Consider the following 13104-nt stretch of genomic DNA (forward strand, 5'->3'; position numbering starts at 1 on the left):
GAGGTTAAGGGAAAACAATTTTTTTTTTTAAAAAACACAAATTATTCTGGTCATGTATGCCCTCACTCTGATTACAGTAAAAACAAATATTCAACCCAACTTGTAAAATTCTAGACATTGTTGATGTTGGTTTAGTCATACTGTATTCTAGCAAATGATGTACATGTACCATGTCACAGCCCTCCTTTAGTACTCTACTGAAGTGCAAGCTGACATTGTGGGCTCAAATAAATAAAAACAAAATACTGCACGTGCTGGAGCTCTGAAATAAAAACTAAGTGTTGGAAAAACCCAGCAGGTCTGGTAGCATCTGTGGAGAGGGGAACAGAGTTAACGATTTGAGTCTTACCTCACTCTTAAGAGTCAAACTGGACTCGAAAGGTTAATTCTCTCTCTCTCTCCATGGATGCTGCCAGACCTGCTGAGCTTTTCCAACACATTCTGGTTTCACTGTGGGCTCAAGTCCTGGAGTGGGGCTTGAATCTATGGCCTTGGACTCATTTGAGGGCCCTGACAGCTGAACAGAGGCCGACCACATCCGAGGGAAATTTACTTTGTCCTGGTTTTTCATGTGTGATGGCGTTGGAGCTCCACCAGACTATGAATAAGCAGCGTAGAGACTGTCCATGAGGGCCAGTCTCTCTCCGCCGCCATTCCTTTCGGAACAGACATGAAGTGAATTCTTTTAGGGCATTTCACACCCACCGAGCAGACCCTTCACAGGGCTGCGAGTCAGCACAGAATCATCACGAAAGACCGATGACTTGGGCCGAGGCTTCCTCCCTTTGCTCGCTGAGGTCTTTGCTCTCAGAACCTTGTCCAGGTCATCCATTATTTTGAGCTGCTGTCGCCGGAGGTACTCCTGCTTGATGAAGTTCTTCTCCACTTTCTCTTCCTCCACTTGTTGCCTTAAAAGGTGAACAGAAAAAACAATTTAGGCCAATCTTTTTTTTTAAAAAAAGTTTGCACTCTCCTGAAAATGATCAAAGCCATTCTTTGGCATGTCAACATAGCGAGTGCCTTCACGCTGTTAAACCAATCCTGTCCTCGTTTCATGTCCACCCATGAAAGATTTTTTTTAGCAGAGTTGTCGGATATCAGTTAGAATTGAGAACCATGGTTGGATTTAGTGTCCCTATTTTAGTCCACTGTTCCAACAATGGCCAGTTGGGCCATTATAACCACACCAACCCCCTCCACTTCTCTGTCTCTCCGCCTCCCCCACACACCTTAAACCAGCTTATATTTCAACTTTTTCTTGGACTCGAACTCAAGTTCTGTCGAAGGGTCATGAGGACTCGAAACGTCAACTCTTTTCTTCTCTGCCGATGCTGCCAGACCTGCTGAGTTTTTCCAGGTAATTCTGTTTTTGTTTTGGATTTCCAGCATCCGCAGTTTTTTTGTTTTTATGGCCAGTTGGGTGTCCAGTGTAAAAGCATTCAAGATCTACAAGGCTGATACCCATTTTGGGATGTACCCCATATCAAAAGGTAAAGCCCACTGCTAGTTTTATAGAGAGTCAGAATCCCAATGAGAGGAATTGATGTTTACAATGTGAAACAGAAACCCTTGGGAGACTTGCTTGTAATCTTTCTCCATAATACGTGGAAAGGCAAAGGTTGGATTCAAGTTGTGCGGCACTAGTTTTATTCTGCCTCACCTGGTCTCCTCTTTTTTTTGCTCCTTTTCGGCATCCAGCCACATTCGGCGCCTCCTGAACTCTTCCGTCCTTTTCTGCTGCTTCTCCATTAAGGTGGCTCGTCTCAGGGCCATCTCTTCCTCAGCCTTCACCTCGTCCTACAGGCACATTGAAAACAAACAAGAAAAACCAATGGTGCAAAGTCTTCTGTACATTTTTACAAAGTTCTAAACCTTGGTTCAACTCTACAAAAAAGTTTAAGACTCAGTGTTGGGCCGGACATGTTGGCTTGAGCGGCCAATTAAACTGGGGCACTCGTAATCCAATTAAACAAGAGGATCAAACTTGTCCAAATTGTCAATAAATTTTGCTACTATTTCCTACGGGCAAGTTGATTAAACCCTTCAGGTTTACTAAGTACACTGAAAACTCCTAGGGAAAGAAGAATGACTTCATTCACTCCTTCTCCAGATTAACTGCAGTAATAGGGACCTAAAGTTGGATAAGAGAACCTGAACAGATACCATTTTAAAAAGTGCAGCAATATCACAGGAATGTCACCACACCATCTTGCCCCAGATTACAAGTCCTGAAACGCTCTACCTAACACCATTATACGAGAACTATGAGAACAAGGACTGCAGCAATAGGCGGAGAAAGCCTCACCCCAGCCTCATCGGAACAACTTGGGACAGATAATTAATCGCCAGTGAACAAAACGTGGGAAAAAAAATCCATCTACAATCAAAAAAGAATCTTACTCAACAGAAAGGTTCCAATTTTCCAAATCTGGTAGGTACCTCATTCTCTTTAGCTAAGTAAAAACGACCTGTGGGCCAGCCATTCTTGAGGTCAGTGTAAGAGAATAAAACAAGGAGCAAGGATTGTCCAACCTGCATCTTGCAGTCTTTGAGGCACTGCCTATCTGGTCAATGAAGCTCAAGTAATTAGTTCCAACTTGCACCGAGTCTCTTTATTAATTTGTTAGCAGTTTTATGGACCTGGGGTTATGAAATCACAGAATCTTAAGGGCACAGAAGGCAGCCATTCAGCCCATTGTGTCTGCACCGGCTCTCCAAATGAGCATCATGACCTAGTGCTATTGCCCTGCCTTTTCCCCAAATGGCAGAAAATGATCCATGGAATGAGGAGGCTGGTGAGCTGGAAGGTGAGGACAAGGAGAGCCTTACTGTGTTTCTGGAAGGGAAGGGAAAGGGCGAGAGAAGTGCAGAAAATGTAAAGGCTGTTCTCGCCACAGTTAACTAATCAATCCTAATCAAACCACTAAGCACCACTGCTACCTGTAGATTAAAATAAGCATAAATTGACACTGAAATCTTGTAAGATAGCATCAGAACACCTTTTTGGGAAAATGGAATGACCAGTGAAGGCAAGTCTAACTATTCTGCAAAATTATGAATTTGGGATCGCACTTTAAGGATATGGAGAGGAATTTTTGACAGAGCATTCCTGCATTGGCTACACTATGGATCACTGGCCTTGGTTAAGGAACATACCTGGTTTGAGGCACAGCAGAAAACAAATCAAGAGAAGGCACCCAGGTGGGTTCTTCCCTCCCTATTCCGAGTCCACTGGTAACCAGCTAACATGGCAGGAAACAGGCCTCGATTCTACTCACCTCCCACGTCTTATACTCCCACTGCCACCTGACACGAGGTGAATGGAAATTGGAATTTACTCTTTATGCCACCTCTGAACATCTCCAATGGGTAAATTATTTTTGGATAAATTATTTTGATCAAGATGCCTGAAAGTGCATCTTTGCCATGAGATATAGACTCTTAAAAAAAAGGTTTCAATCAAAAACTCCTTGAGGCATAGCCAAATTCCACAACCTTGCAGTGATTGGACAATTGCACTGGATGACTTGCACACCTATATGTCACCCATTAGGATGCCAACCTGTGGTTGGACATATCCCGAATTTTTTTTCCCTTTTATTATTCTTTCACAGGATGTGGGCGTCGCTGGCTAAGCCAGCATTTATTGCCCACCCCTAGTTGCCCTTGAGAAGGTGGTGGTGAGCTGCCTTCTTGAACCGCTGCAGTCCACGTGGTGTAGGTACACCCACATGGTGATCTCCAGTCTCCGACCATAACCACCCCACTCTCCTGCCATTGGTCGCTCAGCAGGTCTATCCTCACCTTAAAGCGAGTGAACTCTATCTTCGCGATTGGATCATTCTTCAGTGTGGGTCAAATGCCCATTTTACCCCATGTCCAATATTTTTTTGTAACAAGTCAACAAATGCCTTCAAAGAAAATTTTTAAAATAAATCTATTATTAATGCCTCTGTGGTTCCTTTCCTGGGTGTTGCTTGCCCTCCTTGTTATTTCACATTTCTCCATCTCCCATTCCTTCACCGATCCAAGTCCAAGACTTTCCCAGTTCCCACCAATGGCAGTTATTTGCATTTCTATTGCATCTTTCACTTTACACCCAATGAAGTGCTTTGGAAGTGCAGTTGCTGTTGTAATAAAGGAAACATCGTGGCTAATTTGAGCACAGCAAGCTCCCACAGACAGCATTGAGATCATGACCAGCCAACCTGTTGTTTAGTGATGTCGCTTGAGGAATAAGTTTTGACCAGGACGCTGGGGGACAGCTGAAGTAAAAGCAAAAAATGCTGGAAAAACTCAGCAGAGTCCCTACGACTCTTCTTCAGAGGTATGAGCCGCTCTGAAAAGTCATAAGGACTTGAAACGTTAGCTCTGTTTCTCTCTCCGCAGATGCTGCCAGACCTGCTGAGTTCTTCCAGCATTTTCTGTTTTTATTTCAGATTTCCAGCATCCGCAGTATTTTGCTTTTAACTGGGGGGATAACTCCTCTGCTCTTCAAAATAGTGTCACGACTCACTGGGGACAGCGCGCTGTAATATCGACCCACTGGGGACAGCGCGCTGTAATATCGACCCACTGGGGACAGCGCGCTGTAATATCGACCCACTGGGGACAGCGCGCTGTAATATCGACCCACTGGGGACAGCGCGCTGTAATATCGACCCACTGGGGACAGCGCGCTGTAATATCGACCCACTGGGGACAGCGCGCTGTAATATCGACCCACTGGGGACAGCGCGCTGTAATATCGACCCACTGGGGACAGCGCGCTGTAATATCGACCCACTGGGGACAGCGCGCTGTAATATCGACTCACTGGGGACAGCGCGCTGTAATATCGACTCACTGGAGACAGCGCGCTGTAATATCGACTCACTGGAGACAGCGCGCTGTAATATCGACTCACTGGGAATAGTGCACTGTAATATCAGCCCCACTGCTCCCTGAGCTGCAACAAATGTGAAAAACTTTGATCAAACCACCAGATTGGCCCCAATTCTACCTAATTGTTTAATTTAGGTTAACAGAATGTGAGCACCTGGTTTGTAAACTAAATAAGTAACTAACTGTTTATTGGACAAACTGTCGTTAACCAGTGGCAAAAGAAAGAAATATGAAGTGTTAACTTCTAACTCTAACCTAAACTCTACCGCTTCTTAAATTCCTATACACAAACACATACGACGCACAAAAACATGGATTTGAAGAGTGGGATAAAACAGATCAATAGCACCATTTCCGGAATACAGGATTCAATGGGTTGATTTTGATTGATGTTTTCCAAATTCCTTTCAGTTCTCGTTGATGGCACGAGGTGGTCTTCCAGCCTTTATTTCACTGGTTGAGCACTTGCCTTTCAATGTCTCTAACAGTGATTTTCCCCTTTGCCTCTTGACTGGGGTTTTCAGGGAGAGAGAGCAGGTTAAAAGAGGTATGAGGAGAAAAGGCCAGTTAGCTATTATTGTGGAATTACTGGAATCTTCCACATACAGGTCTTGTTCCTCTCAAGCTAGGAGCTATTTTGCTGTATTGCTTCTCACATGAAACCTGGTCACCTGGCCAGGAGCCTATTAAAACATTGTTGCCAGGCAGCTCCCTTGGAGCAGGACTCCTTTCTGGCACCATCCTGCTTTCATGGCACACTCTGTTCCAGGACTGCAACTTTGTGTATATCTCTCATCTTGTTCCTGTGGACATGTCTTTCAAACTGCAGCCACTGTAATTTTAATCACTTGTCCAACAGGAAATAAAAAGATATGTTCCTTACAACAGTCCAACAGAAATAAAAATATATGTTCCTTACAAATGCTCTGGGATTGCTTACATCAGTACGTGGGACCTGGTTTGAAGTTTCATCTGAAAAACGTCAACTCTGAAAGTTCAGTACTCCCGCAGTGATGCACTGGAGTGTCAGTCTACATAATTTCACTGAGGTTCAGTGGCTAGCACTCCTGTCTCTGAGTCACAAGATTCTGGGTTCAAGTCCCACTCCATGGCTTGAGCACAAAAATCAAAGCGCTCACTCTGTTGCAGTACTGAGGGAGTGCTGCACAGCTGCAGGTGCTGTCTTTTGGACGAGGCATTAAACTGAGGCCTGCCTGCACAGATGGATGTAAAATATCCCATGACACTATTCGGAAGGGCAGGACATTCTCCCTGTGCCCTGGCCAATACTTATTGGCTCAATCAATATTGCAAAAATAGATTACCCGGTCATTATCACATTGTAGCTTGTGGGATCTTGCTGTGTGCAAATTGGCTGCTGCATTTCCTACATTACGGAAATGACTATGCTTAAAATATATTTGATTGGCTGTAACGCGTTTTGAGGGGCCCAGTGGTTGTGGAAAGCACTATATAAACGCAAGTCTTTCTCTTTTGTGTTTTCAAGTGTGGGATTTGAACCCATAATCTTCTGACTCAGACATACGAGTGCTACCCACTGAGCCAAGGCTAACAATGATATTGTTGTAAAAAATATTCCTGCTCTATGAATAGAGCAGGTCCATTAGTCAACATTCTTAACAAAGCCTTCATTAATTTGCCACTGATTTCCACTTTCTATTAACCAAGCCAAAATTTTCATTTTGTTAGTTTAGTATTACAAGATAAACCGCTTAAAAATTAAATACCATACAACAGAAACCCCATTGAGAGCAACATTATTCGTATAAATAATCAGAGGACAATGATTTAATATAAGTGGTAAAAGAACGAAAAGAGAGAGATGATGAGAATTTGATTTTTTTTTATAGAAAGTTAGGATCTGGAATGTGCTGCCTGGAAGGATGGTGGAAACAAATTTAATAATTTTCAAAATATACATTTGAATGGGAAAAACTTGCAGGGCTGTGGGGAAAGCAGAGACCGGGACAAATTAAGCAGTTCTTTCAAAGCGTTCGCACAGCCATGATGGGCCAAATGGCCTCCTTCTGTGTTGTATTGCTTTACAACAGTGACTGCACTTCAGAAAGACATCAGTGCGGTGCAGACCAATAATGTGCCAAGTTTATTCTTAAAGCAAAATAGAATGAAACAAAAGATTGCCCATCGGAGGCTAACAGATATGATCCATGTCACTTTGTTCCCAAGGCCCCAATGCTCTCTGGTCAGGAGCTGGTCTCAGCCCCAAGAACTGGTCATCCAAGACAGAGATGGCGTGTGTAAAAACTTTCAGTTGCTGACCACACCCCAGATTGCCTGCGATTCAGAATTTGGTTTTTATTTGTGACTGTAATAGGTTAATGTTTCTGGCAATCTGACTCAAATGGCATTTTCAATCTTTGTTAGTGCTTACAGGACTAGTCTGACCAACACCTCGTTTGTGCTGAACATGTATCATCCTACCATTACTGAGTGTGTTAATAATGTTGTTTTACAACAATGGTCATTCAGTATATGACACACCTTTGTCACACCTTTTGTTGAAAACATACTGCTCAGCCCATCTAGTCAATGATGATGTTTACCCTCACGAATCCTAATCCCCTATACCCACCCCACCCCCATTTCTCTTCATTCACCTATTTTATAGCTGTGCAAGAGATCGTGTTTCATTCATGCACATTACCGTGAATATGGCTATGCATAGCTTTTTAAAAATATATCAGAATCGGCCTTTATCCTCTACAATCTAGCCTGTTGCACAACCTGGATCTTAACTCCTCCACCGTTGGTGGCCATGCCTTTAGCTGCTTGGGTCTTAAACCCTGGACTTCCCTCCCTAAACTTCACACCTCTACCTCCTTCTTCACTTATAAGATGCTCTTTAAAACCTACCTCTGACCAAGATTTTGGTTACCAGTCCCAATATCTCCTTGTGTGTAAACCAGATGGAGAGCATTGTACATCCAAAATATAGCCCGCCTATTTTTTTTTGTTTGTCAGGAAGATATAGTAACACGCGTGTGTGTGTGTATATATAAGAGTGTGTGTGTATATATAAGAGCGTGAGTGTATATATAAGAGCGTGAGTGTATATATAAGAGCGTGAGTGTATATATAAGAGCGTGAGTGTATATATAAGAGCGTGAGTGTATATATAAGAGCGTGAGTGTGAGTGTGAGTGAGTGTGAGTGTGTGAGTGAGTGTGAGTGTGTGTGAGTGAGTGTGAGTGTGTGTGAGTGAGTGTGAGTGTGAGTGTGAGTGTGAGTGTGAGTGTGAGTGTGAGTGTGAGTGTGAGTGTGAGTGTGAGTGTGAGTGTGAGTGTGAGTGTGAGTGTGAGTGTGAGTGTGAGTGTGTGTGAGTGTGAGGAGTGTGTGTGAGAGTGTGTGAGAGTGTGTGAGAGTGTGTGTATGTGAGTGCGAGCGAGTGCGAGCGAGTGCGAGCGAGTGCGAGCGAGTGCGAGCGAGTGCGAGCGAGTGCGAGCGAGTGCGAGCGAGTGCGAGCGAGTGCGAGCGCGTATGTGTGAGTGTGTGAGTGTGTGTGTGTGTATGTGTGTATGTGTGTGAGTGTGTGTGTATGTGAGTGAGTGAATGTGAGTGTGTGCATGTGAGAGAGAGTGAGTGAGTGTGTGCATGTGAGAGAGAGTGAGTGAGTGTGAGTGAGTGAGTGTGAGTGAGAGTGCGTGAGTGAGAGTGCGTGAGTGAGAGTGCGTGAGTGAGAGTGCGTGAGTGAGAGTGCGTGAGTGAGAGTGCGTGAGTGAGAGTGCGTGTGTGAGAGAGTGCGTGTGTGAGAGAGTGCGTGTGTGAGAGAGTGCGTGTGTGAGAGAGTGCGTGTGTGAGAGAGTGCGTGTGTGAGAGAGTGCGTGTGTGAGAGAGTGCGTGTGTGAGAGAGTGCGTGTGTGAGAGAGTGCGTGTGTGAGAGAGTGCGTGTGTGAGAGAGTGCGTGTGTGAGAGAGTGCGTGTGTGTGTGCGCGCATGCGCGTGAGTGAGAGAGCGTGCCTTCATTGAATTAAAGGCAGCTGGTCTGGGTGCTTTGATGTATCAGAGGATAAGCTAGGTTTGAAATGTTAAGTAGGTAAACTCGGGGAAGGTTAGAATGTAAGGTGTAAAAGGACATTTGCATTGTTAAATAAACTAAACTAGAAGTCAAAAGAGGGAGTGAAATATTACACCTGGTCAGGAGAAGTTAAGAAACAGCGTGTTTATTTTTTTCCCCCAAAGATTACTGGTAAAATTATACTATGATAGATATTATCAGTAGAGAGGTAAAGGTCCAAAGACATAGTGAAACAGTAGAAACTTGCATTCAAAGGGGAAAATATGTATAAAGGAGAGAAGGCTGTGTGTCAAGCCAGGCAGTCTAAGATCTAACAAGGGTGAAAAGCCTTCAGCCTCTAAGCCTCAACTTGCTGCCTACAAAGAATCAAAATGGAGAAAAGGCTCACGTTGAATTTGACGGTCCAGGTTATTGTGGCTCTTTTAAAATCTGTGTTTTTTTACTTTTGCCATAAGAGAGGTGTAACCAGGAGTCAGATTAACTAGGGGATTTAGAAGTTATTATAACAGTAATTTGCAGACATGTGTGTGTGCTTAAAATCATTTTTCCTATTAATAAATGTTTAACTTAGTTTTGTAAAAACCTATAAGGCTCTGTAATCTTATTATTAATGAATTCAAAACCCAGATTGTGAAACATACAAATTGCAAAAATAGTTGTGGTAGTTGTCTCAAGTTTCCCTCTGGGGCTTGAACAGCTCAGCATTTACCTTCGGCTGTACCATTACATGTTCATGAATTTAGATAGATGGGAGATTGGACAGGTTTTATAACCAACCTGCGACCCTCAATGGGCCATACACTGGCAATCCAATACATCCAAGTGCTGTAACAACAACTTGCATTTATACAGCACCTTTAATTCAGTAAAACATCCCAAGACTGTTATCAAACAGAATTTGACACTGAGCCACATAAGGAGATATTCGGACAGGTGACCAAGGTATGTTCAAAGAGATAGGCTCTAAGGAGCCTCCTAAAAAGAGGGGCACAGACATCAGCAGGTTCAAAAACACATTTAAAAATAATCCTGTGCCTGACACAAGAATTGGTACTTTTAATTTGCTGAGGCAACTAGACTGCGTTCATGCTGGGTGTCCGATAAGTTCCCTGGTGTTTCTAGTAGAAGAGGTGCGATTGGTGATGTGACAAGGAACAAAGCAAAAGTTCACCAACCTTGAAGAAGAAACCAACAGACCTCTGCTCAGAGTCCATTTGGTCAATCGTGGAGTCACTGACGTTCTCTAGTCGATCCTCACTTTCCTCAGGGCCTTTTAAGGAAGACAGTGGTATCTCGATTAAACTAGTCCTTTTAATAGACGTGGCATTGTCCTTTTTCCCACCTTCAGGCTGCTCATCTGCCTGTCCACCTGTCTTTCGAGATACTATTGGCCCCACAGGCCGGAGATTACCTTCATTTTCAAGGTCAAAGGGCGGTTCATCAGGCTCCACCACTGAAGGTTCATTTGGCTGGCCACCAAAGCTTGCATATGGTCCAACTAGCCTTTGCTTTGGCCTGACATCAGCGTCTAGCTCTTCATCATCCTCACCAAAGCAAATGGAAGACTTGGTTTGGACTGTCACCTGGCTCGGCGAGAACTTTCTGAGGTGAGGTAGGGAGTCTACATTCTGTGGCGGCGTAAGGACACGTGTCAAAGGCGTTATCTTCAGCTCAGCAGGCCGCGAGTGCCTTGGGCTCTTTGGCAGGGCCGAATTTGCCTTCTTCTGGCTGGACTGGGGCGAGCGTGTTCCAGAAGAAACCGGTTTGCGCGAGGGTGAGGGCGAGGGGGACGAGAACTCCCCAGATCGGGACGGTTGAAAATCGCGCGTTGGCCTTTGCGAGGGCGGTTTGTGGGCAGGGATTACCCAAGCATGCATGTTTTTCTTCTCCATCAATGTTTCCTGTTGCTGCGCCAAACGCTGCATGTCTATCTGCAGGGAGGACAAGGCCGAGTTCAGTTTTGCGACAGCATTGTTGTACTCCCCAATATCCGTGTCCACCTCTGGCTCTTTCGGGGATTCGGATACTCTCAGCTTTGCATCTTTTTCTCCATTGTCCTGGCTAGGGCTTTCCTCATGATCTTTTTCTGGTATTTTGCTATCCTTTCCCTTAAATTCCGTCTGCGTTGGGCTTTCAGTTTCGTTCTCATCGTCGTCATCTTCAATTTTTGACAACCTTTCTTCCAGGGATAACTTCCTTCTGTCTTCATCTGCTGCAGCCCCATTTTCTGGCTCCCCACTTTCCTCTTTCTTTTTCAACTGCAAGAACGCGCTCTTTCCTAACCTCTGCCGGTGCTTGGCAAAAATGGCCTCGATTCTCTTCTTCTGAGCCTCGATCGCCCGCCGCTTCTCCTCTAGTCTAATTCCCAGTTGAGTCATCTCTGATGCCAGGGCCTGGTTTTGGCTGGGGCTCTCATCGGACTTCTGAGCCCAGGACGCCATTTGCTGGTCATTAAGGTCCGAGCTATCAGGTGTCGTCTTTTGAGAGCTGCTGGATTTGGAGTCCAGCGGGTTAATCTTCTTCATTTTCCTCTCAGCAAAGCTGGTCATCTTCACGCCCGAACCGGAGGAGGAGGCCACGCTTTCGGCCTGCGAGCTGATGGAACTGAGGCAAGACGTGCATTCATCTTTGCTGACGTAGTCCTTCTCCTGAGCAGGCCTCGAGCAGTCGTCCACGTCAGAATCCAAACTGTTGTCTCTCAGGACGGAATCGTCATCCCGAGAGAAGTTACCATCTTCCGACAGAGCAGCTCCACTACTCACCTGTTCCCCATTGGGTGCAAGAACCCCAGACTCCCCGTCTGCATCTGTGGGCTTGTATGGAGGGTTGACGTCAAATTTGGACTGGCCGGTCTTGGATTTCAGAAAACCTTCAGTCAGGTCAGGCCTATGGAGGAAAAAGCCATCTGGTGCTCCTTCAGGGCGCAGTCTGGGTTCAAGTTTATCAGTATTGTGAATTATTTTCAATGCTTCTTCAATTGTTGGCAACTCAGTACAATTATTATGATCATCGATTACCCCATTTTCAACAGGCCTGTGGTGTTCTTTCTCCGTCATCTTATTGGACAATTGTGACCCCTTTCTAGGTGTCCTCGGCGACATCACTGGCCCATTCTCATTTGCCAGTTCCTCCTTCCCTAGGTAACCAGCAGTGTCTTCTGAAGAGTTGCACACAGCTCTCGGTAAACAGTTTTGAGATCGATAGGCGTTGGTGGTGAGGCTGTCGGAGCTCACAGACCTCATTAACCCGACAGGATTGCCCATGACAATGTCCACATCGCTGTCTAGGCCAAAGGGAATGCTGAAAGACACTGCTTGTGACAATGGCCTGCACAACAGAAAAATTGACATACATTAAATGGCAGGTTAAAGATTGGATATTACTTTAAAACGTAAGACAAGATTGGATGCAAAATAACGATTGGGTTTTGGCTATAGAAAAGTAATCAACATTTAGGAAGTATTTCCAGGTGCGGTTGTGAAAACAAGTTACTTGGAATTAATTACGAGAGAGTTTGACACTATGGATGACCAAAGATGGACCGTGTGTCATTCTCCTCTCTTAGCTGCCTTGTGATAGTCTTTATAATATCAAAAAAAAAGGTAACTGAAACACAGATGTTAACAGCACAGAAAGGAACCCATTTGCCCCTCGATGTCTGTGTCAGCTCTTGGTCAGAGCAATACAAAGCTAATGCCACTGTCCTGTTCTTGTTCTCGGCCAGGAAACAGCATTAAATCATGGCTTGTACTCATTTGGAAATTCCCCAAAACTTGCGCCCAACAGTTGACACTTCGTGTCCGAATTGCGCAACAGGAAAATTTACTCACGACTTGTCAGGACATGAGTGAGAGGAGCAGGACCTGGTTGTGTAGCCTTCCAAGCCTGCTCTGCCGCTGAAGGTGATTCGCAGTTAATCAGCTCCGCGTTCCTGCACCGTATCCCTCAATCCCCTGTTAAGAGTTCGTATCTGCTTGTAACAGGCGAACTTCACCCCTAAACTGACAGCAACGAATTCAATTCTTCATTTCAAAAAGAACAAAAAAAAAATATGGTCTGGAAAAATTCTCCTGCGCTGAATTAATAGCCTTAATTTAGAAAGTCACAACTAAAATTTATGGCTACGCCTGTGCCCTATTTTCTCTTATACCCTAAAGTAGGCCA

The 13104-nt window shown here is 44.7% G+C and overlaps 1 protein-coding gene across 3 annotated transcripts in view; it reads right to left on the bottom strand.

Moving 5' to 3' along the window:
• Nucleotides 1-13104, bottom strand: part of camsap3 (calmodulin regulated spectrin-associated protein family, member 3) — a 210603-nt gene that overhangs the window by 15704 nt on the left and 181795 nt on the right. For all 3 annotated transcript variants that reach the window (XM_041177237.1, XM_041177235.1, XM_041177238.1), the window contains 3 exons: nt 10116-12267; nt 1661-1797; nt 706-908 (listed from right to left, as the gene is read on the bottom strand). In XM_041177237.1, coding sequence (XP_041033171.1) covers nt 706-908; nt 1661-1797; nt 10116-12267 — 2492 coding nt within the window. The remainder of the gene's footprint in view (nt 1-705; nt 909-1660; nt 1798-10115; nt 12268-13104) is intronic.

This window comes from Carcharodon carcharias, chromosome 30 (assembly GCF_017639515.1).
Source record: "Carcharodon carcharias isolate sCarCar2 chromosome 30, sCarCar2.pri, whole genome shotgun sequence".
Taxonomy (NCBI): domain Eukaryota; kingdom Metazoa; phylum Chordata; class Chondrichthyes; order Lamniformes; family Lamnidae; genus Carcharodon; species Carcharodon carcharias.